Genomic DNA, 24278 nt, shown 5'->3' on the forward strand with positions numbered 1-24278 from the left:
ATGTACATACTGTTGCGGGATAGGTGGCTTTGGCCTGGTCTTGGATCGTCTTTGCGCAGCTTCGCGTCCTTCTCGGAACCGTTCTCACAGTGGCCAATGAAATGCAATGTTCATCATACACGACAGTCTTACGGCTACTAACTTTGTTGGGACAGACCTCCAGCAGAGATTATCCTTAACAAGGTGTGTTCATTGATCTATCATAACCTTTTCCAACATTAGAGTCGTTAAATTAAACACAAAACCTTCCCCATATTACATTTAATTGAACATGACGTAAAGCAACTAGTTTCGGCCAACGGTCATCTTCTGGCTTGTAGAGATTACACATTCAAATGAAACATTCTAGAAGTTACACATAAAAACTATAACATTATAAATATATTTCTGTTTAATTAGTCTTAAATCACATTTTTTTAAATTAATTCTTTGTACGGCGCGGATGGACGACGCCATCGAAAAGGGACATGTTTAAAATAGACAGCTACCCTCGCATAATTTTTTCATATTGAAAAATAGACGAATTAAATTGATGACTCTAATGCTACATTGCAAACAACATAATCAGATAAATGTATAACATTATTATCGGCACATTATAAATTTTCTAACATTACATATAATCAACACATTTTAAAAGATCAACGTTGAAATCACCCAAACGGAAAACGTTTAACACACTTTTAATGCCATATGGCGAATAAAGTAAAAGAGCATTATAATAATTAGGTTCATTGTCTAAAATCATGACATCAGGTTGAGGTTGACTGGTTCGTCTTTTTTGCCATTGGCGACTTTGTCGTACATATTTTCCGTTATGCTCTTTACACTTTATACAGTAGATCGTGTGTGATTTCTATAATAAGGGTGTTTTATCTTTTAATTTAGTAAAAAAATTTTAAATTGAAAAATGGTGGTGCTATTTTGAGTTTTATTTCTATGTTGCTTTTTTTGAGAATAGTCTTTTTGTCTATTAATTGTGGAATGTACAATTTTTTGTACACTGCTTATTGACTGTAGAGGGTGAGTTTTGTGAGGGTTGGGTCAAGCCCGAGAAGAGTAAATTATTGGCTAACTTATAGCCATTGTGTGAAAATGTTCTTAAGATTTAATTTTACAGTGTTGATGTTGTGCTTGAATGTATATATATACAGTGTTCATGTATCGTGAATTTTATCTTCGAGAAGTATTTGAAATTTGTCTACTTGCTTCTTCGTATCTATCAAAATTGTCTCTTTTTAGATCTGGAGAATGATTTAAACGACTCCAATGCACGCACAGCAGATTCAAGAAGCCTCTGATCTTACAAAATCTTACTTGTTCCGTTGGATCATTCCAAACTGTGGTTCCAAAATGATCCAAATAGAGCGGTTTCGAGACCACACGTCGGGAGTAGAGTCGACTGAAACCGAATAGTGCTATGATTTTTTCATCCTTTCTATGTACTTACTTGATCACCCATGGAACTTCGAGGACGAAATGTAACTGACCTGACCGTTCCCTTTGTTTGCATGCTGTTTTAAAAAAAATAGCTAAGGTTGGTTCTTACTCTGCTAGCAATTCCAACATACCCATTGCTCGATGAGTTCTTTGGAAGGCTTCGAAATCGCATGCCCCTATAGGCGCGCTCAGATGCACGCTTCCAGTCACCGAAGCCTTATCAATTTTTTAAAGTGATTATTTATCAATATACATGGCAATGTATTCGCTCCCTAGTGTAAAACAAAGCCAGAATCGATCGACAGTCGATTGAGTTTTTGAAGATTGTATGGTCTCGCCTGATGCAACAACTAGATTATCTTGGCTACTATCGACCTCATCTCCATCTATGCATTTACTCTTCTGGGGACCATTATCGAAAACTCGATATGACGATCACTCATGATACCATCTGTAAAGAAATGTTAAGAAATGCACAATGAAATATGGCTATATTATAGATCACAATATAAATACAAAAATACTTACGTGTGTTGGTAGATATACATTCAGATGAATATGCTTGTTGCGAGACGTCCGTAGCTTAATAACATTTCAGGAATTCCCCGCTACAGACGAATACTTGATTTAAATGCACGATTGTTGCATATTTTGAAATCTTCACAGCAAAATTTAAATAAATCAGATTCATTTTTCGATATCAAAACCAATAACAAACATTTGGTTCTAGATTCCAATACCTATTAAAAAACTCGTTTAACAAATAAATATCAAAATTAACTATTTAATAATAAATAAATAAAAAAAACAACATACTACTTATACAGTGATATTCATTTAGAAGTAGACAGAGGGATTTGTGTGTTTTGTTTTCCCTATGTCTACTTTTAAATGACAAAAACTCTTCTGAAATACGCCTAATTTCATGCAACCGAAATATCTTCTCAAAACAAATGAAGATCTGCCTGTCATATTAATTAAATGGAATATTTTTGCTTTTGCTTCCGTATCTTTATTTTCGTTCGTGTGCGATGTATTCAATTGACGAAAGTTGATATTGTTAATTGGTATAGTGCCGTGAGAGACTCATTTTCTGTGTTGATCACTTTAAAATTAGTGGTTGTGTAATTGCGACACCGTAAACAACCCTCAGTTTTAACGGAGGATATGAAACTGAACATTTTAATTTTTGTGGAAGAGAATCCCATAAGAAACTTAAGGGAAATAGCGGCCGAATCTAATATCTCTTTATCATAACCTAAAAGTATACTCTCTTTATTCAAATACAGAATGACAGCGCAGAATGCGTGCGCATGTTATTTCGGTAGCATAAATTTAGGCGTCGTTCAGAAGAGTTTTTGTCATTTAAAAGTATAATTGGAAATCCATATGTCTGCTACTTCTAAATAAATAAAACTGTATATCTGGAACTTGCAATCAGGACTTTCTTACATATGTATCATGTGTTACGGATTGAAGTGGACAAATATGGATATATTATTATACATTCAGCACACAAAAGCCGATAACTGAGAAAATCATTAATTATCGTGTAAACTGAACCGTGATGTTCACACGCTTTGCCACTTCATCGATGCTTATCTTTCGTTCTTGTCAATATGTACATACTGTTGCGGGATAGGTGGCTTTGGCCTGGTCTTGGATCGTCTTTGCGCAGCTTCGCGTCCTTCTCGGAACCGTTCTCACAGTGGCCAATGAAATGCAATGTTCATCATACACGACAGTCTTACGGCTACTAACTTTGTTGCGACAGACCTCCAGCAGAGATTATCCTTAACAAGGTGTGTTCATTGATCTATCATAACCTTTTCCAAGATTAGAGTCGTTACATTAAACACAAAACCTTCGCCATATTAAATTTAATTGAACATGACGTAAAGCGACTAGTTTCGGCCAACGGTCATCTTCTGGCTTGTAGAGATTACACATTAAAATGAAACATTCTAGAAGTTATATATTTCTTTTTAATTACTATTAAATCACATTTTTTTAAATTAATTCTTTGCACGGCGCGGATGAACGACGCCATCGAAAAGGGACATGTTTAAAATAGACAGCTACCCTCGCATAACTTTTTTTATATTGAAAAATAGACGAATGAAATTGATTACTGTCTAATGCTGCATTGCAAACAACATAATCAGATAAATGTATAACATTATTAACGGCACATTACATATAATCAACACATTTTAAAAGATCAATGTTGAAATTACCCAAACGGAAAACGTTTTCATGGATTGACAACTAGACGTGCTCACACTTTTAATGCCATATGGCGAATAAGGTAAAAGAGCATTATAGTAATTTGGTTCATTGTCTAAAATCATGACATCAGGTTGAGGTTGACTGATTCGTCATTTTGCCATTGCCGACTTTGTCCTACATATTTTCCGTTATACTCTTTACAGTTTATGCAGTAGATGGTGTGTGATTTCTTTAATAAGGGTGTGTTAGTGTGGTGTCACACTATGCGTTTTTACCGCTCCCGCTAAAACGGATGCGGTTTGACAGGATGAGATCTACTTGTCACACTATTCCGGTCTAACGGGATGCGTTTTTGCTATATTTTGGCAGTCTAAGTAGTGTCATGGCTCAATTATTGTTAAAGATGGCTTGAGGCGGAGGGGTTATTGCGAAAGCAGATATATCCTCAATATTGGATTGCTCCTTTTAATTCAGGACGAGAATCTAATAACAGCTCTCGAAGTTTTATGAAAAAATTTCGAATGAACAAGAAAAATTTTTTTGTATATTACCGAATGTCCAAAAATTCAATTTCTACCCATGATTTCTCCCTATACAGTTTGTACTCTTTAGATTGTTTTTCCCGCAGTGCAGTTTTTGCATGCACGCACTCGATGAATAAACCCACATCAAACATTGTAAACCTAACAAAACACCCAGTTGCAACGCTCAGTGTGACAACTGATGACAACCAACGTGGTTTCATGTCATTGTGGTTGTCATTTCATCCTGCGCAGCGGCAGCAGGATGCGGTTGCATCCGGTTGGTGCGGCGAAAACGCATATATATGACTGGTACAATTTAATAACGTGTGCTATTATCATCCCGTCAAACAGGAGCGTTTTAGCGGGAGCGGTAAAAACGCATAGTGTGACACCACACTTATCTTTTAATTTAGTACAAAAAATTTGAACTGAAAAAGTATGGTGCTATTTTGAGTTTTATTTCACTGTTGCTTTTTTGAGATTAGTCCTTTGTCTATTAATTGTGAAATGTACATTAATTTTTTTACACTACTTGCTTATTGTCTGTAGAGGGTGAGTTTTGTGAGGGTTGGGTCAAGCCCGAGAAGAGTAACTTATTGACTAACTTATAGCCATTCCTTGTGAAAATTTTCTGAAGATTTAATTTTACAGTGTTGATGTGCTTGAATGTATGTTTTGAGTGAAAATGTATATACAGTGTTTATGTATCGTGAATTTTATCCTCGAGGAGTATTTGGAATTTGTGTACTTGCTGCTTCTTCGTCTCTTTTTAGATCGGGAGAATGATTTAAATGCTCCAATGCACGCACAGTAGATTCAAGAAGTCTCTGATCTTACAAAATCTTACTTGTTCCGTTGGATCACTCCAAAATGTCGTTCCAAAATGATCCAAATAGAGCGGTTTCGAGACCACACGTCGGGAGTAGAGTCGACTGAAACCGAATAGTGCTATGATTTTTTCATCCTTTCTATGTACTTACTTGATCACCCATGGAACTTCGAGGACGAAATGTAACTGACCTGACCGTTCCCTTTGTTTGCATGCTGTTTTAAAAAAAATAGCTAAGGTTGGTTCTTACTCTGCTAGCAATTCCAACATACCCATTGCTCGATGAGTTCTTTGGAAGGCTTCGAAATCGCATGCCCCTATAGGCGCGCTCAGATGCACGCTTCCAGTCACCGAAGCCTTATCAATTTTTTAAAGTGATTATTTATCAATATACATGGCAATGTATTCGCTCCCTAGTGTAAAACAAAGCCAGAATCGATCGACAGTCGATTGAGTTTTTGAAGATTGTATGGTCTCGCCTGATGCAACAACTAGATTATCTTGGCTACTATCGACCTCATCTCCATCTATGCATTTACTCTTCTGGGGACCATTATCGAAAACTCGATATGACGATCACTCATGATACCATCTGTAAAAGAAATGTTAAGAAATGCACAATGAAATATGGCTATATTATAGATCACAATATACATACAAAAATACTTACGTGTGTTGGTAGATATACATTCAGATGAATATGCTTGTTGCGAGACGTCCGTAGCTTAATAACATTTCAGGAATTCCCCGCTACAGACGAATACTTGATTTAAATGCACAATCGTTGCATATTTTGAAATCTTCACAGCAAAATTTAAATAAATCAGATTCATTTTTCGATATCAAAACCAATAACAAACATTTGGTTCTAGATTCCAATACCTATTAAAAAACTCGTTTAACAAATAAATATCAAAATTGACTTTTTAATAATAAATAAATAAATTTCAAGTCAAAAACAACAACATTACTTATACAGTGATATTCATTTAGAAGTAGACAGAGGGATTTGTGTGTTTTGTTTTCCCTATGTCTACTTTTAAATGACAAAAACTCTTCTGAAAGACGCCTAATTTCATGCAACCAAAATAACTTCTTAAAACAAATGAAGATCTGCCTGTCATATTAATTAAATTAAATATATTTTTGCTTTTGCTTCCGTATCTTTATTTTCGTTCGCGTGCGATGTATTTAATTGACAAAAAAATTGATATTGTCATAGTGTCGGTAACAGTTTAAGGATCGTAAGACTTATTTTCTGTGTTGAACACTTTAAAATTAGTGGTTGTGTAATTGCGACACCGTAAACAACCCTCAGGTTCAACGGAGGATATGAGCATTTTAATTTTTGTGGAAGAGAATCCCATAAGAAACTTAAGGGAAATAGCGGCCGAATTTAGGCATCGTTCAGAAGAGTTTTTGTCATTTAAAAGTAGACATAGGAAATCCATATGTCTACTACTTCTAAATGAATAAAACTGTATATTTGAAACTTGCAATTAGGACTTTCTTACATACTTGCATCATGTTTTACGGATTGAAGTGGACAAATATGGATATATTACTCGTATTTCGTAGACTGTTTTGAAAAAAAACGTAAAAGTTGCTGCGAAATTCAGATATTTTGTTGAGGCCCCGGGTCAGTAGCGGGCGCCTTCCCTCACCCATACCCGACCCTGATTATACAATTGATGTCATTGGTATGTTGAATAAATTTTAATTCAACCCGGATTTATCAAAATGGTGCTGACGCAAACAATCATAATCAATAACATATATCTCCTCAGGGTGTAATTTGTTCCTTTAACTATACGGTGCTTAAGATCTCGCGCCGCGAATAAATTCCCACGCAACGAGATCGCATCTACAAAATTGTATCCAAGAAAGTTAAAAGAGTTCATCTGCGTCAACTGAAAAATACGAAAGGTGAGATGGATTATGTAAATAAAACAATAGGGAGAGTGTAGGACACGTCCTTAAGCTATTATAATCCATCTCCAGAAGGTTTTGAAATAAAGGGTAGATTAATCTGCACAATTGTACAAGTCCTACACATCAATCACGTGTCTTCCATTACTCCGGAAAAATCCTCCGAAAGTTTTCAGGCCTACGCTAAGAAAGCAACAAGATAAATTAATATTTCACTGCGGAGTTTAACGATTTTTATAAGTACATATTTTAGCTCACGCCGCCGCTCCTTTGCAATAACAAACTTTCGCTGAAAAATTAATCTCCCTATTCACAAAAACAAGGATGAATTTTAATCAATCATTTGAAAATAGTACAAATAACTTGTGATGTTATTCGAATGACAAAGCAAATCATTGTCCATTTATGTGCGAGGAAATAGTAATTAATGGTTATGCTTTAAGGAAATGACTGTGCTTACGAATGAGAATAGACAAATTGAAAAGCTGATTTCTTCGCCCCTGTAGCTCACACTAACTATACATTTTCTCCATAATGCGTTTGACTGATCTGCTCAGATAATTATAGAAACTTCATTTCGCCTATTGATCATTAATAAATGTAAATCAAAGTGTTTTTAAACAATTGTTTCCTCTTACCTTAATTTAATTTAGGGTTTCCTAATTTCCCAGCTCAACATGTAGTTAAATATTCTGATGCCATAAATTATTCCCATGGTTTTTCTCGACTTTTCATTTTTGGGTTTCTGGCACGATAACGAAAAAATCGTTATTCCGACCCTCAAAACACTCCATACATAAAGTAATTCACTCTAGTATGCAACGAGCTGCTGGAGTTGCTTTACGAAAAATGGCATTTGGTCTACATTCGGTCTGCGCATGCTCCATCACGTTTTGGGGAGGCGATAAAACTTTCTTTTGTAAAGCTATAAATCTTAAATACATAAAGGGTGTACCCACTAAATTTCGTAGAATTCTGACTATTATTGTGGTCCTACCGCAAATGCAGTTTTCCAAAGGGGTATAACAAGTGGGGTATTTTAAGATTCTTACGTCAGTATGGGTTGTGTTTAAGGGGTTGATGGGGATAATTAAAAAAATGTCATTTGGATTCTCCTCGATTTTCAAGAAATGGTATTTTTTATTTTTTTGATATCTTTTTAAAAAAATCGCCAGTGAGTTTTCAAAGGCTCACACTGTATGTAAATGTTCATCTATTCTTTTCAATTAGAATCCTTGCATGCCAGAGACGCATGTACTACGCATATAGCATTGTCTGAAAGCCAATAGTCTGGTTGAAGGCGTTCATCGGGGATAGTTTCGTCGAAGTTTTCTGTTGGAGTACAAACACGCGATACCTTGGCATTGTCCAAAAATCGTTGCGCATTTTAGTTCGGTTCTCCGTCATGCACAAGATGAGGTCTTTTTAAATTCCATGGTAGTAATGAACCACTGAATCTGTAGTAGGGAACCTTCAGTGTCCGAACAGGGTCAAGGAAATCGTGGACCTTCCTTAAACCCAACAGTTCGGGAGATTCCTTTTGTAATCTCATTTTTGGGGAGGGCATCATGAGACTCTGGAATGCAGCCTTGGAGGATATAATGACATAGCATAAACCTATGTTCTTATGTCCTTCCGAATCACCCCTGCAGCTGATTCTACTATTCGAAGCCGTTCCTCCCTTTCGTTCACTTTTTTTCTGAACTTTCCGACAAACTTTTTTACTCGATATTTCGAAAACAATACCAACTTTTTTATTCCTAGTGTCTTCGTACTTTTCTTCAAACTTTTGTTTTACTGTACACTCGTCAGGTACGTAGCCTTCGACTAAGTCAAACAATTCAGGCAGTAATTGCACTCATCATTCCAAGTACTTTTTAGCCGCTCAATTACTTCTTGACCACATTTGTTATTTCTTTTCATAACGGCTTGTAGTTTTTTTGTTTATTATTTACACGTACATCCCGTGTTTCATTATGTTCTTGTATTTTTCTTTACCTTTGTAATTTGTTCTCTATATAGACGTTAGCGGTATCTAGGATTTTTTATCCCTTATTTCAGGGTTACCTAGACTTCGTTACCCTCCCTAGCCGCGTGGAGGCCTCTGCATACTATTTAATTTACTATTATCCTATTTTTTAAATATTTTCTTTTAAACATTTATCATAAACATTTCCAAAATGTTTTCGGATTTTATTGTTTAATAAAAATACTTCACGGTTTTTGGTAATGGCTATTCGATAGTTGAGTTGGAATTTAAGATCTATAAAATCATTTCTTTCTATTTCAAAATGTTTACAATTGAACAGTTTTTTCGATATCTTGTATAGGAAAGGAATTATGATGGGATGAGTCTTAGATGCTACACCCAATATAGTATATCGTATGTAAGGAGACACTTGGGTTAGACATTTTCTCTAATGGTTATGTAACACTCGGTAACAGGATCCACTTACCTAGAACATTTTCTTTCTCAAACCAGGGAAAGGAAAAGGGGAGAATGTTCCCGCTTCAAAAGCTAATACTTTTAGGCTCCAATTGCATATCCTTTCTTCACAATTTTAGTGGGTGTGATACAACGTCAGGAAAGGAAAAACGTGAGTTCTACCGCCACGATCCAACCGTTTGTAGCAGTTTGAAAACGGTACTAGAATTTCATTTTATTTTCATGCAATATTATAGTATTACATTATTTTAATAAAGGTTGAATGCGACCCAAATTTCGAGTCGTTAGTTACGTTTTTCACTTTTAAGTTGTCGGATTGATAACAGACTTCAATGTTATTTTTCTTTGATCAAATTGTTGATAACATTTTTCTTGTAATGTCCATATATGGTCATGTAACGCTGTATTTCAAATCCCACTGGGTAAAGATAAATGGTCATGAGCTTTGGATAATAAAAAGTTTTGAAAGAAAGAATCGGCATGGCATTAAGTATGTACTAAGTTGTGGTTGTTCCCGATCGTGAGAGATTTTCCCGTGTGTCCAAAGGTCGATGGGTTATTAAGCAATTAGCGAAAGCATCTTCTAACCATTGAACCAGTTAAGTTTGAACCGATATCCATTTATATGTACGGCAACAAACATTCCGGAAAGGACCTTTAAGGACCGGTTAAATCACTCTAATGTAAGTTATCCATTCGTCTCGAATTTCTATTACCAGTGTTTCCTTTTTCAGGGGATCAAGCACCTTATTAAACTATTCCGACCATAAAAATTTGTTATATCGATCCATCGTCGAAGTTATTTTGTTTAAACTCTCCAGTTCGGAGGTCATCGTTAGTCTTTTGTGTTGATTCGATCGTAATTAGTATTATTTTAGTTATTGTAAGGGAGTCATTTCTCCCGTTTGCCTGTGTATGTGTTGGTGTGATAAGAGAGATTTTATTGAATTCCGAGGAACGGTTTGACTTTGCTGAAGTGCAGTGCACCCCGTTAACATCTTAATTACTACGCAACCTTCTTGAAAGAGCCCACCATCCATCTGCCCAGCCGCAGAGCTTGGACGTGCACTACCTGTTCGACGGAACTTTCACCACCTTCACCGGGGTCCAATAAACATCGACAACGCGCTATCGCTTGGTGATATTTGTATTTTTTTTATTTATTAGTTTGCATTTTAACTTACTGTAAAATCGACCTATTGTGGCTCAACTCAAAGCCAACTTATTACCTTAATCAGTACGCTTGGTATTTAGGGATCATTTTCATTTTCATTAACTCATACAGAATTACTACTGCCGGTAATGGATTTTGTAACGTAAGGAGCTCTAATACGAATAATTAATTTCAAACCACCCACCAGCGTCATATTAACGTATTCATTTACAATTTCGTTTGTTTCTTTTTTTTATGTACCTAACGGTAGATCGGGTCACATATATTCAGGAGTTTTGATATCCATAATTTGTGGAGAATTACCCATATTTCATGTCGGGGAGATATTACTTTTAAATACGTACTTACATATTCATTTAGAGCATTTAAATTTTGTGTTTACGTATTTATGAGGTACCATCGTACCATTTTACTGAAAATAAATTAATAAGAAATTAAATATTGGCCTTATTCAGCTAAGCTGTACTTCTTAGATTTCGTGGCTGGCTGAGAAATTTATGTTGAAGCTAGGTGGCGCCCCGAAGACTTAAGAACGAATAGTATGTATCTGTAGCAACCTTCAAGTTTGGATTGAGTCCCGTGAACCACTGACGATTATTTTTAAATACCTCGCCCTCGCCCTGAATAAGAGCGTATCTCGCCCCGCTATTAAGTCAATAGAGCTAGCTGGCCGGTTAGCGGTGTGTGTTCTGCACAAGGCATAGTTATAGCGCCCTGCTTTTTCCTCAGCGTCCGCGTTATACGTTGCGGAAGTAGCAAGTACAGCATCCGCAAAAAGAGGCTGATCTGCAACTACGGTACAATGCGTTCTTGAAACCTAACCTTTCGGCCCTTACTGCAACCAGAACTGCTGCAAAGTTGCATTCATTCAGTGTAATTTCAATCCAGGCAACAATCTGCCTCCTCAGAATTGGGGAGGCAAAGGAGGGGCAAATGGAAACCTTGAGCTGACAGTCCTACGAACTTTGTGGTGATGTCCGCGCAAAACGGTCACTTCAAGTGAAATACTAAAATTTGTCGGATCAAAAGATAAATTTTAATTTGCCAAAATAGAGCAATTACAAATGTATCAGACTCCTTTTACAACAAACCGTGAAACGATAGTCTGTGTGGGACGGTGCAGTAAATCTCTAGCGCCACCAGAAGTTACTTCGCTCCTGGTCAAAGATTGGCGGAATGGTTTCGGAAGCCAAAGATAAATCCCCCAGAGAAACGGTCCCCAGGGATCGGACGGCCACTGTTGAATAATCTACAGCAGAATTACGGCACGTGGAAGACAAAGACATTTCCCAAAGCGGGAACGGGATCAACAATTATTTAACTACATATATTTACGGGGAAACAAATAAAAAAACACTTACCTTGACATTAAAAGTAAAGGCCAACGTTCAAAGATCAAAAAGACCCCTCCTTCGTAACGCTCCACTTTATATATAAAATATATATAAAATTCGGCAATTTCGGGAAGTGAGACTGGATTTTCCAGCAATCACGACGAACTGGTACAAACTGCTACAAAATTAAAACTTTAATTAATTCTACCCGATGTCATAAAAATCTGGGACCCTGCACAAAAATCAAGATAAATAAATATCAAAAATTTTTCTTAAAAAATACAATATTTAATATTAAAAATTAAATTAAAATTTTAATTTTTTTTTAAAGCGCGCTTCAAATGACAATAAGTACACTCCGGCGTTTACTACATCTAATTAAATACCTACTGCTAATTATACTTACCTAATTACCCGGGCTAAAATTTCTAAATTCAAAAGTCCAGGTTAATCGATTCTTGAATTTTTGGGTCATCGTAAGATCGCGATATCTTTGTACACTTGGGCGTCCTTGCGATTTGAACGCTATTGTTCGTCTGTACCACTATTAGTCCTCCACTGATTCTGTGCGGCGAGACGAAACTGAAATGATAAAATATTAATTTTCCTTCATCTTCCACATGAAAGCTTCCGTCGGCTGCAAAAGAAAAGAATGATAATGAATCCAGTTAAAAAAATTAATACTGCACTTTTTGAGCAAGTGGTTCACACGGTAAGCTCAGGCAAAGTAGAGGTAGATCGCGGTGAATATCGGGGTTCTTGTACACTATCAAAACGGAACAAAAGGGAAAAGTAGTAATAGCAAACCGTATAGGCACCACTTAGTCTTTAGTAAATTTTAAAAAAGGAGGGAATACTTACCAAAAGGGGAAATCAAGGCAGACTATATTGGAAGCGGAATTTCTCTCGACCAGATAATCTGAGCCGGTCTGGTCATGTCTGAAGAAAACAAATACATGACGCGCACCTCGCCCCTCCTACACTGAATCCAGTGCACGTTCCGGGTCGGATAGTCGGGTCTAACTGGTCTGACAACAATCAAGCAGGTTTGTTTTTTCTTCCAGTTGCATGGAAGCTTTGGGGAAAACTAACTGCAATGCACTTAGGAGCGCCAAGTCTGACCTGGCCGACTGTAATCGTTAAATGAATATCAAACAAAGGTAGTCATTACAATTCTATTGCTTCGAAAACCAGTATGTAATCAAACATTATACATATCAAGGAGTCGTCGAAAAATTACCTTTTGAACTACAGATTGCAGCGGCCCTTTCGAGCTCAATAAGGGTGCTTTCTACCAATCTGTAACATACAACAGCACAAACAAACAAATAATAGGGGTAGTGAATATCGCGGCACATAAAATATTGCGAAAGCAATGCTAACGTCTGACACTCGGCAATCGTATACTAAAACAATGTTCAATAAGAATCAATAATTTGAGTGACTTTACACAAGCAAAAGCAAAATTTTGACTCGTGCAGTCATGTTCCGCGTCAAAGTCGAGTTTTAATATTTTAAATATCATAACTAATAGACGATATTTGAAATTCTGGCACGAATATTCCGGGGGCGAATTTACAGCATTAAATTAATAAAATCCAATCCGATTATCCGAGTTTATAGTACCTAATATGTTATGAAGTAGCACAACAAAAAAAGTCAACGATCCAATAATCTCTTTTTAAAGAGTCTGTTTGCTATGCTGTACAATATTTTCGCGTTTTAATAATTTGGAAACCAATGTGTGAATACTGTACCAAATGCTGCACGAAACTATAAGCCTATATCCTATAACTGTTAGCAATAAGTTCACTTTTTATAGTTCCTCCAGAAAAAGTAATAATACTAAACGAAAAAGGTGTCCAAATCCCTCACTACATCTTAGGGCCCTACAATGAAGGCGAAACGATCAATATTACCTGTGTAGCTACGGGAGGTAATACACAATGACCAATAAACGTGCGTACATTGAAATTTAACTTCACAGGAAGGCCTTTACCCAAAGTGACATGGTGGCAGGAAAATGCTCTATTGGACGGATCCTATGATTATTTATCGGAAAGAAAAGTCCAGAATGTACTCCACATCAAACGCCTGGAGCGGAAAGATTTGCATACCGTATTTACCTGCCAGGCATCTAATAACAATTTAATTGCGCCAATTTCTAGTTCGGTGACTCTTGACATGAATCGTAAGTACACATACGTATTTGCATCTCATTTACAATACGTTTTCTAAATTCGACAAGTCGCGTGTAAATACCACACGCTGCTTTTGATGACGAATAAATTTATTCACGAGAGAAAGGGAGGATTATTTCTATGCCAAGTTCCTTATACTGCCGCGTAACTGGAACTTTTTCATCCGAATCAACTGCTTGAAAAGTTTCGTAGTTTCCCAAACGTTTCGGTCAGTTTTGGAAGTATAAAAGCTGAAACTATGGGGTGTGTGTTTTACGATGTAGAAATTGGCAAAAGTTTCTATCAATATTTGTGCTACACCTATTTTCACTCGCAGTCTAAGTCTATATCGAAAAATCTGTTTTATAGTTCGACCACTTTGGGTAAAGTTATTGGGTAAAAACAAGCCGCTTTCGGCCGATAACACATACGAGCTAAGCTGTCAAGTGGTCGGCTCGAGACCCAGTCCTACGATCACTTGGTGGAAAGGAGGCGTGCAAATTACAGACACCAGGGAAACTGTAAGTATCTTATCTTATTCAATCTTTAAAGAGCACGTAATAACCCAACGTTTAACTGAATCCCCGATTAGTATTGTAATAATTACTCTCCGGAAGGTATAAATTGATGCTAATCCTGTGTTATCACGGCAGTCGTTTTATATTCTCGGGGATTTGTCTACTCTCGCGTTTTAACATAGCAGGTAGAATAAGTCAGTGAGATACAAGATCTAATTAAACACCTGAATTAAATTTTTGTACAAATTGTTTTAATTATAAAGTTAGTCTACTTTTTGATTCGTTGTAACGAGATCACAATAAAACCTCTACTCCCCTGATAATTTATCGAATAATCTTCCGAATGAACACGTCCATCAGTCAAGTTCGAACTCAAATCCCACGGTGCCTAACTTTCGCTGTTTCAATTCGTTTACACTTTATCTTACCAGTTAAAAGAAATTTAGCAGTGATAATGTTATTTTAGACGAGCCCTGATAGTAACGCAACTACGAGCGTTTTAACATTCACCCCTTCAGCAGACGACGGTGGGAAGTATCTCTCGTGTAAAGGCCAACAATCGCTTATATTAAGTAGTGCAATTGAAGATGGGTGGAGATTGGAAATTTATCGTAAGTTTCGGAAAGCTCTCAAGTACGTTGTGTGCTGATTTCATAGTTTATTGCAGACGTCCCTGTCGTAACCTTGGAGCTGGGTAGTAACTTAAATGCCCTGACAATCAGAGAAGGTTCCGATGTTTATTTTGAATGTAATATTAAATCAAACCCTTGGGTCTACAAAGTTAGCTGGAGGCATAACGTAAATTAAATTTGGAAATAAAAGTGGGCTAGATTCAATTCAGTTTTCCTTTACAGGGACAAATGCTTTATAACAATGGCGCTAGTGGAACAATTGTGAGTAATCAAAGTTTGGTGCTGCAGAGTATTAGCAAGGCAAGAGCGGGGAGCTATACGTGTATAGGGAGTAATCGGGAGGGTGATGGGGAAAGCAACGTGGTGAAATTAGACGTTAAATGTGAGTAAGTAACAGTAAGTAGTACCTCAGTTTACCATTGAAACGTATTTCTCCTTCAGTTGCTCCGATTTGTAAATCAGGCCAGCAGAGGGTATACAACGTAGCTCGTCACGAAGGCGTCTCAATTAACTGCGAAGTTGAGGCTAATCCCACTAACACACAATTTGTATGGAAGTTTAATAACAGCGACAATCAAGCATTAGTGCTAGACATGCCTCAGAGTCTTATAACTACCAATAAAACTACCAGTAAGCTGTTTTACACCCCAATGACCGAACATGATTACGGCACGCTTCTTTGTAAAGGTGTAAATAACATCGGCATTCAAAAGGAACCTTGCGTTTTTTATATAAATCCCGCCGGTACGGTTGCATTTTTATTTTAGTTCCTAAGCAGGCAATTTAAATTTCTTGCAGGCAAACCGGATCCCCTATCAAATTGCACGGTTGTCAATCAAACCGGCGATTCCGTGCAAGTTGCATGCGTCGAGGGATTTAATGGTGGGCTGCAGCAAACATTTGTCCTAGAAGTGTACGATTTTTATCTGGACAAATTGATTAGTAACATATCCTCCAACCGACCCGAATTCTTCGCCGGCGGACTGAAATCCGGTAGAAAATTAAACCTTATTATTTACGCTTCCAATAAAAAAGGGCGGAGCGAGTTGAGAAGCGTTCAGACCGCTACCTTAAAATCCTTGGAAGAATTCACAGGTACATTCGCCGATCGCATAACCTAGTAAAAATCTACTTTTTTAGCAATCGCAAATCCTTTCCAGCAGCTGACTCCGATATTGGGGGCTTTAATTGGTTTAGTGCTGACCCTTATTTTAATAGCGACGGTAATAGTGATTATTATTCGCGTACGAGGTGGAGAAGAAGACGATAAAAATTATAACAGAAGCATCGCCGATTCGGGTAGTGTGCTTCTGAATGGAACCAGCAAAAATACCAGCTCGGAATTGTTGCGAACGGAAGTGAATAGTAGCGTGAATAGCTTAGAGGAGAAGAACCCCGATATCATTCCGCATAATAACGCAGATGATGAGTATCTCGAAGAGGAGCGTGCTTTTGAAGCTTTAGGTACGCCACAAACGAGGACGTACCTTCGGATTCCCGCACCTACTTTACAGGGGGAGCCGAATTTTGTGAAAACGGACCCGCAAAGCGTAAGTGTAGGCGACGAATTGGCGAACTCTTATATTATTCATGAAACGGCAGGTTTCCCACAAATACCACACAATTCAACGAGAGCCGAGTCAACAGCCCTTCAGCTCCCCTCGGTCTTTGCAAAGAATGCCACTCTACCATCAATTACCAGCATATATTCCACGACACGCCACCGAGAACCAGTACGACTACGACACTTACATCTCATCTGCCACCCCTCTGATCTCCCGAGAAAACAACGTAAGTGCGCCTACCTTCAACTTAAGTTCTGCATCCCCTGTTTTAGATTATTAAAACTGGACTTACACCACTCACCTCTCGGCGTTCAGCGCCGAACAATTCACAATCTCACACCATGACCCGATTTTGATTAATATCATGCTAAGCCATTACGTGATCTGTGATATAGTGTTAAGATTGTAAGCCAATACGCGAAAGACTGACTGGCTCCGTACTGTTCTTGTATGCAGATGTAATTATTATATGTAGAGACTTTATATTTTTCATAAGTAAATCTATATGTATACAATTTAATTTCTACCTAGCCCTGAGGAATGCGAGTTCCGAACTACCGTTTTAAGCACCCGCTGGGATCAGAATTCAGGTAAGTTCAGTAAATGTGAGCTCTTCTAAATGCGATGCAAAATTATTTTATTGCTTGCTCTTAACTTCTATCTTCGTATTACCGATACCTTTTAATGGGAATTTATCGCGAACTACTTCCGTTTATGGCTCAATTCACGTTTAGCAGAGCACGTAAAAGATTTGATTGAGCACCATGCAGAATGTGTGATTGATGTCGCTTTTTTGTATTGATTTATTTGTGGTAGCTAATACATCATTCGGCAACTTGAAACATATAGTTATCGTCAGTTTTAGCATACAAGTGCCAGGGCGAAGGAAGCTTAAGCAATTTTGTCACGTATGCATTACTACTGTTTATGGAAGTCTTCATGGTACTTCAGCTGACTGATTAGCAAACTGTTATTTAATTAATTCAGGCGATATTCGAAATCGACCGCTTATAAGTAAATAAAAACGAATTAATTTCTTTCCTTAATCACTTACCGGCACGACTCGCACATAAAAAAAATTTAGAAATGTAATCAAAAGTTATTTAAGTAAAATAATTACTCGTAGTTATAAGGGGTACTACTTTAAACAGAAAACGCATCCATAACATGGAAGTGAAATTTAATTTGACTAAATTGATTACATAAAAGGGTGGAGAATTTTCTAATACACTTATTAAGGTAACTACCGAACAATACAATAATTAAAAAGTATGGCGAAACGAAATGAATATACTATTGGTTGGATTTTTATTGGTAAGTTTGCAGTTACATTTCGATTGTGTAAAATTTCTCCATTGCCTTGTGACATTCACGTTAAGCTCGGGCAAAATAGAGATGGGTCGGTGTGTTTAAGGGGTTCTCTTCTGCAACTAGTCACCAAAGCAAAAATACAATTTTGAAACTGGCGTTACATTTGCTTTTATTCCAAGTGCCCATGTATCAAATTTCATTCAAATACCATCATAAATAAAAAACAAGTTGTAAATCAGCATATGCATGATTAAAGCGCATTTTTGGTAATACAGGTCCGTATTTTATTAGCGAAGTTTAAAATTATCGATCTCACGAGTAATTTTGGCTGCGTTAAATAATTAATTTTATTTAATTTCAATTAAGGGTACGTCTTTATTTTGTAAAACTAATCACAAAGTAAGTGTTTCAAGGTTTTATACTGGTAGCGCTATCTAACGGTAAAATTGTAGCACCTCCGAAAACCATATCGAAATTATTTTCTTCAATTATCGATCTCACATCTAACTCAAAATAGACTAGAGCCTGCACATCTACACTACAGCAGAAAGCTTTTAGTGAAACTTTGAAGTCTGTAGCTATTGTAGTTCCTGAGATCTTACCCGGGCAGCCGGCCTGCCAGCCATAACGAATATAATAGCGTATTTTTTTCAAAAATGCGCTAAAAATTGCAATTCAGTGCAAAAATGGTCGATATGCAAAAAGGACACTGAATATTCAGTCGATTACTCAACTTTTGGAATAGCGTATTATATGGTTGCTATGCCAGCATTCAATTTCATGCAATTCAGGTCATAACTAATAGAAATGTCATAAGGTCCTGTCTTATTTTTTGGGCTACATTGCCAATTCATCTACAAATTTTATAAAGAATCCACCTAGAAAATTTCATTGTAATCGGTCCATTCGTTATTGAGATATCGTGCTATCGGACGGACCGACGGACAGACACCGCAAAATTATAAACTCGCTAGGAGCTGGTTAATAAGTAAACCGGATAGGGGGCGCCATTTCAGGAAGCACTAAGTGATGCAGGCCTATGGTATATTACGTGAAAGTTTGGCTACTAGTGTATGTACTAGTGTGGTCACTATTCAACGTTTAGAAAGAATTAAATAACACTAATAACATTTTTATATTTGATTAAATGGCATATTCAAATTATCACCATGTAAACTAAAAAAACAACTGTTTCAGATCCACCCATGGATCCCACAGTACTCCCCTACTGTGGCGATCCATGGGTGGATCTGAAACAGTTTTTTTAGTTTACATGGTGATAATTTGAATATGTCATTTAATCAAATATAAAAATATTATTAGTGTTATTTAATTTATTCTAAACGCTGAATAGTGACCACACTACATTGGTGACCAAACTTTTATTTCGAAAAACATGGTAAATTTTTTGAAATAAAATTTCTTTGTACTAATTAAACTATTTAAACGATAGAACAAGTAACAAAACCAAACGTTAACTTCATAATTGAAAATTAAAAAAAAATAAATCATACACAGTTAAATGTTGCAAATATCCTCTGTTACCTTCAATGCACACAGTAATTCTTCGACGCATTGACTCTCTAATACGCAGAAAAATTCCCGAAGTGCTCAGAATTATGTCGCAAGATGCAACAATTTTTCTGGTTCTTCTGGTCGGATTTTGTTCAATTTCGTTGAGGACAGCTTCTGCATTTCGCACATTTCAGCGTTTACGTAATTCATTTTTAATTTTGTAATACAAATTTACTTTTTGCAGGTACAAAATAATTATTATTTTGACAGGAGCTAGTTTTTATTTTAAAATTTGAAGCCTACTTAATAAAAAAAATACATTTTTTACACCCACTACCTCTTCAAAATCTTCACAAATTATGACCTTAAAAACATTTTTTTTCGCACAAAACATCTTATGAGAATTTTTTACAAAAACTATTTTCTATACGATAAATGGTTCCAGAGATATTCGCAAAAAAACGAATTTTTTTTTAACTCCTGCGCATATATTATGAAACACCCAGTATATTAATTACAATTCGGGTGTATATAGGGAAGATAAAGCCCTAAAAATACACGTGTTAAAATAATGCTCAGTCATATAAAAATGGATACATACCTCACAGCCTAATTCACTTCTAAGACCCCTATTCTTGAACCGCTCGAGAAAAATCGTTTGTAGTAAATTATGTCTCGCGCTTCAAAAGAGCAAAAACTTATGCTACTATCTGCATTAAAAGAAAATAAAAACCGAGTGACAGGGAAACATTACTAATTTTACGAATAAACGTACACAGGAGAAGTGGAAGGTGGGGTACGACTACTGTGAATAGCACTGGGGATTGGAAAAATTGTCTAGAATATGCGAAATTATGAAAATCACTCGACATGGCGTTATACTCACTCACTCACGGAAGTCACACGTTCAAGAATGGGACCCTAAAATAACCAACACATCAGAAACAGAGATAAAAACTCCAAAGAACTATTATATTAGCTAATTCAAAACTACCTCTTCAGGTAGGGAAAGTCAAGTGAAGTACCGGCGTATTACATTTCTTTTACAAGTAACTATGTACAGAAAGCAGAATCTTTTCTAAAGGACAAGCAACGCACACGCGAAAACAAAATCAAAAAAAGAGAGAATACAGACATGTACATTAGGTTGGCAAAAGAAAGAAATAAAAACTCTACCAACAAAACTAATTACAGCGAGCTTACAAGAGAAATACACAGATGGCATACTAAGGGGGTAGATTTTTTCTCAAATTCTTATAGCGATGAAGATTAAATTTTGCTAGGAGTGGGTATAAATTAGATTCATAATAGAAAATATAGGATAATAAGTCCAAATATAGTCAATTCAACGTTAGGCCGTAAATAGAATAATTTTAACACCAATCTAAACGATCAAGTTCGGTCGACTTTCCCACGCGTCCGTCGACGGTAGGCCGACGGGCGTCGGTCCGAAGACTTCGCTAAATCGTTCGATCGGTAGTAGCATGATACTACTAGTATCATGGGTAGTAGCGACGGGCGGTGTGTACAAATGGCAGGGACGTAATCAACGCGAGCTTATGCCTCGCGCTTACTGGGAATTCCTCGTTCATGGGGAAGAGTTTCTTGTCCCAATCCCTAGCACGAAGGAGTTTCAGCAGATTACCCGGGCCTCTCGGCCGTAAGCTATCTGCGCACACGCTGATTCCTTCAGTGTAGCACGCGTGCGGCCCAGGACACCTAAGGGCATCACATACCTGTTATTGCTCTCTCCACCAACTAAAAAGCATTATGCGGGGGTCACTCTGTAATTGGGCGTAAGCCTGTTGAAGGTCTAGAACAAGAGGGACAATAAATAAAATAAAAATAAATAATTGCGGTTGAGCTACTTACTTGTCAATTGACGCGCTTGCGAAGAAAGCAGCAATTACCTACAAGGCTTTCGCTGTTCGTGTCAAATTGTGTATTAAATTTAAAATAGATTTTTCAGTTACTATTCGACACCCACATGGAATTATTTATTTTATTTTTGACAGTATTGATTGATTTAAAGGTATAATTCAGGTAACCCATCGATTTGGATCCTGATGGGACTTTTACAGAGTCAACGTTCCCAAATTATTCTTGTCTTAAATATCTACCCCAATTAGGTTTTGGATATACAAATACCACATTATTTATTTACCACATATATTTATATAGGCAAAGCAAAAAAAAGACAAGTTGTATACGAGTTAATAACCTCAGAAGCAACTACAAGTCGACGAGTCGGTAAGTAAAGATCAACAAACAGTGGCGTACCGACGACGTGGAGGTAAAATTTTTAACCCAATACATCGTTGAAACATCACAGTCTTTAATATACACAGTAACCTACAATGAATCACTATTTTTTTCTTGTTAATGCTATAATATTTTCATTATCTCAACATAAATTTCATTTAACAGTGTTAAAAATGTTTATGTATTATCCACCCTGTAACTATGTTACGAATGCATTTCAAGTAGCCTATTGCTGTCTACTCTTTTTGCACTTTAGCAGCACACATATACGGAGCGAATCGTATCCTTTTCTTGAAATATCTCTTTGCAACATATTTTCAGTGGTGGCCAAATAGTGAAAGTGACGGGTAACAGCATCCGGTTGCTTTTAGTCTAGTTTTCCTTGTACGGTATAACTCCACCTCAGATCCTTTATAGTTTAGTATTGTCGTCCGTCCGTCCGTGTGCGTTCTAACTCATTTTAAAAGTGGCAGATTGTTTTGAAATTTGGTGTACGGGTACTTAAGACATTGAGGACCGACGCTATTGATTTTCAGGAAGCTGGTTCAACGAGAACAAAAGTTATAGGATTTCGAGTGAATCGGGAACAGGAAAAACTGCGGGCTCAATATAATAGAAATCAACATATTTCATTCCCTAGTTCATGTATCGAGTTCGGACTTTCGCTGATTATTCCCTATGATTCTCAGATGTGTAACAATTTAATATAACGCTTCTCTGTGATATAGGTCAGAAGTTTTAGAGCAAAATGTACTCAAAATTATTCTTTACACATGAATTTTGGGTTGTAAAAGCTTTCAAATGCATTATCTAGATGCGGAAAGAGTACACCATGTGCATATTCGATAACCGCATGTGTGTGATCCAAAGATGTTATATTTTTTTCTGAGGTCACATGAATTTTGCTCAAAATATGCCAAAATCGCTATTTATGCACTAAGATCGTTGGGGAAAAAGACCAAGAGCATTATCTCAATGACCAACACAAAAATTTGATCTATTTTTGGCGACCACGTGGATTTTGATCAAAACATGTCAAAATCGTTATTCTTGCACTGAGATCGTTGGGAACAAGATTAAGAGCATTATCCCAATGCCCACGACATGAATTTGATGCATTTTTGTTAACAATAAAATGTATTTTGTAAGATTAAAATAAATTGTCGTTAAAAGTGATTGTAATACTGAGGATCCTTCGATATTTCGTTGTATCGGTTTATTTTTAAGGCTTGTATATAATTGATTATCGAAATTGGGGGTCAGAGTTACATCAAGTGGTAAACGTTTGGTGCTGAGGGAGGATATTACGCATGTCATATTCCTGGTGTAATATCTCACATTTGGCTTCGAAATATTTTATGAAATTTTCTAGGGCGGTGTTTCCTAGTTCGAATTTTTCTTATAATTGGTTGGGCATTGAGTTTTATTTGAGTAAATTACAATTTTCTGTGGCGTATGACGGTTATATATTAAATTATTTCTTTGTTGCTTAGATACCAGAAACTGTTGGAAAACTTTATAAAACAAGTAGTCTCTTGCACACACCAAAAACATGAAATAGTTGATTTGTTGGTTTAGAATTCTTTAAATACTTGTTTGATATAATATTTCTGGAATTAAGGTAGACGTGTAATTAAAATTGGTCACGCAGTGGTATACATTTTACACCGGAAATCTCTCCCAAACCTTGACATTTACATTAATGTAATCTAGATGTGTAACACCTTCAAAATAAATTAATACAAGCTTTAATGTACAAAAAGAGAGTTCAAATGAAACGATTCAAACTCGATACCTGCTAAATAATTTGTCGAATTCTGAAATTATTTTTGCCTTCACAAACAAACATACAGGTGTTCAATATTTCAACCAATAGCATTCAACTTTGCAACAGCTTCTAATTAAAAACAGGTTTGTGGAAAGAATTCTTCGCGTGCTCGTCACAAAGGCACTACAAAAAATCTCATTTCCCCTCGAGTTGTTAAAATCGCCGCCAATAACCGGAGCGGTTGCGCGATTATAACCAATTATAAATTAATTTCATTAGAAGCACTCGTTGACTTTATTCTACGATCAATAGCCGTAAACCAAATCAGAATTACGTACAAAGTAATTTAATGGGAAACGGCCAATTTAAATATTTAATACTAATAAAATATTATTTTCCACTTTATGGAAAAATGTTTCGCACCCACAAATCTGGATTTATGAACGTAATAAAATTCAATAATAAATTAGATTGAAAAATATACTTACTCTCAGATATTTCTTCTCAGATCAGCAAATTTATAAAAGCTCGATCGGATCATACGAATAAGGAGAAAGGTAGAAAATATTGGTATGGTGTGATTTCTATATCAAACACGTTTTTATCGCCTAAAAGTAGAAGG

The 24278-nt window shown here is 36.5% G+C and overlaps 1 protein-coding gene and 1 long non-coding RNA gene across 5 annotated transcripts in view; one reads left to right on the forward strand and one right to left on the reverse strand.

The window, feature by feature from the left end:
* The window catches only part of LOC116172988 (hemicentin-2-like), a 38914-nt gene extending 21602 nt beyond the window's left edge, over positions 1-17312 (forward strand). Inside the window, exons 4-14 of the mRNA XM_031490275.1 lie at positions 13728-13841; positions 13893-14096; positions 14455-14606; positions 15070-15214; positions 15271-15401; positions 15458-15617; positions 15677-15979; positions 16034-16330; positions 16376-16785; positions 16838-17026; positions 17073-17312. Of these exons, the coding sequence (XP_031346135.1) occupies positions 13728-13841; positions 13893-14096; positions 14455-14606; positions 15070-15214; positions 15271-15401; positions 15458-15617; positions 15677-15979; positions 16034-16330; positions 16376-16785; positions 16838-17026; positions 17073-17156 (2189 nt within the window). The 3' untranslated portion in view covers positions 17157-17312. The remainder of the gene's footprint in view (positions 1-13727; positions 13842-13892; positions 14097-14454; positions 14607-15069; positions 15215-15270; positions 15402-15457; positions 15618-15676; positions 15980-16033; positions 16331-16375; positions 16786-16837; positions 17027-17072) is intronic.
* LOC116172996 lies at positions 1208-24278 on the reverse strand. 4 transcript variants are annotated; one of them, XR_004145827.1, is made up of 11 exons: positions 24145-24278; positions 12312-12487; positions 11933-12083; positions 5693-5904; positions 5295-5614; positions 5174-5237; positions 5041-5125; positions 1969-2180; positions 1572-1891; positions 1451-1514; positions 1208-1402 (listed from the first exon to the last, which is right to left on the reverse strand). It is a non-coding gene; the product is annotated as an uncharacterized LOC116172996 (long non-coding RNA). The 4 variants fall into 4 exon arrangements; XR_004145822.1 differs by having other exon boundaries at positions 12312-12542; XR_004145825.1 differs by lacking the exon at positions 24145-24278 and adding an exon at positions 12767-12790 and having other exon boundaries at positions 12312-12542.

This window comes from Photinus pyralis, unplaced genomic scaffold, assembly GCF_008802855.1.
Source record: "Photinus pyralis isolate 1611_PpyrPB1 unplaced genomic scaffold, Ppyr1.3 Ppyr1.4_LG1, whole genome shotgun sequence".
NCBI classification, from domain to species: Eukaryota; Metazoa; Arthropoda; class Insecta; order Coleoptera; family Lampyridae; genus Photinus; species Photinus pyralis.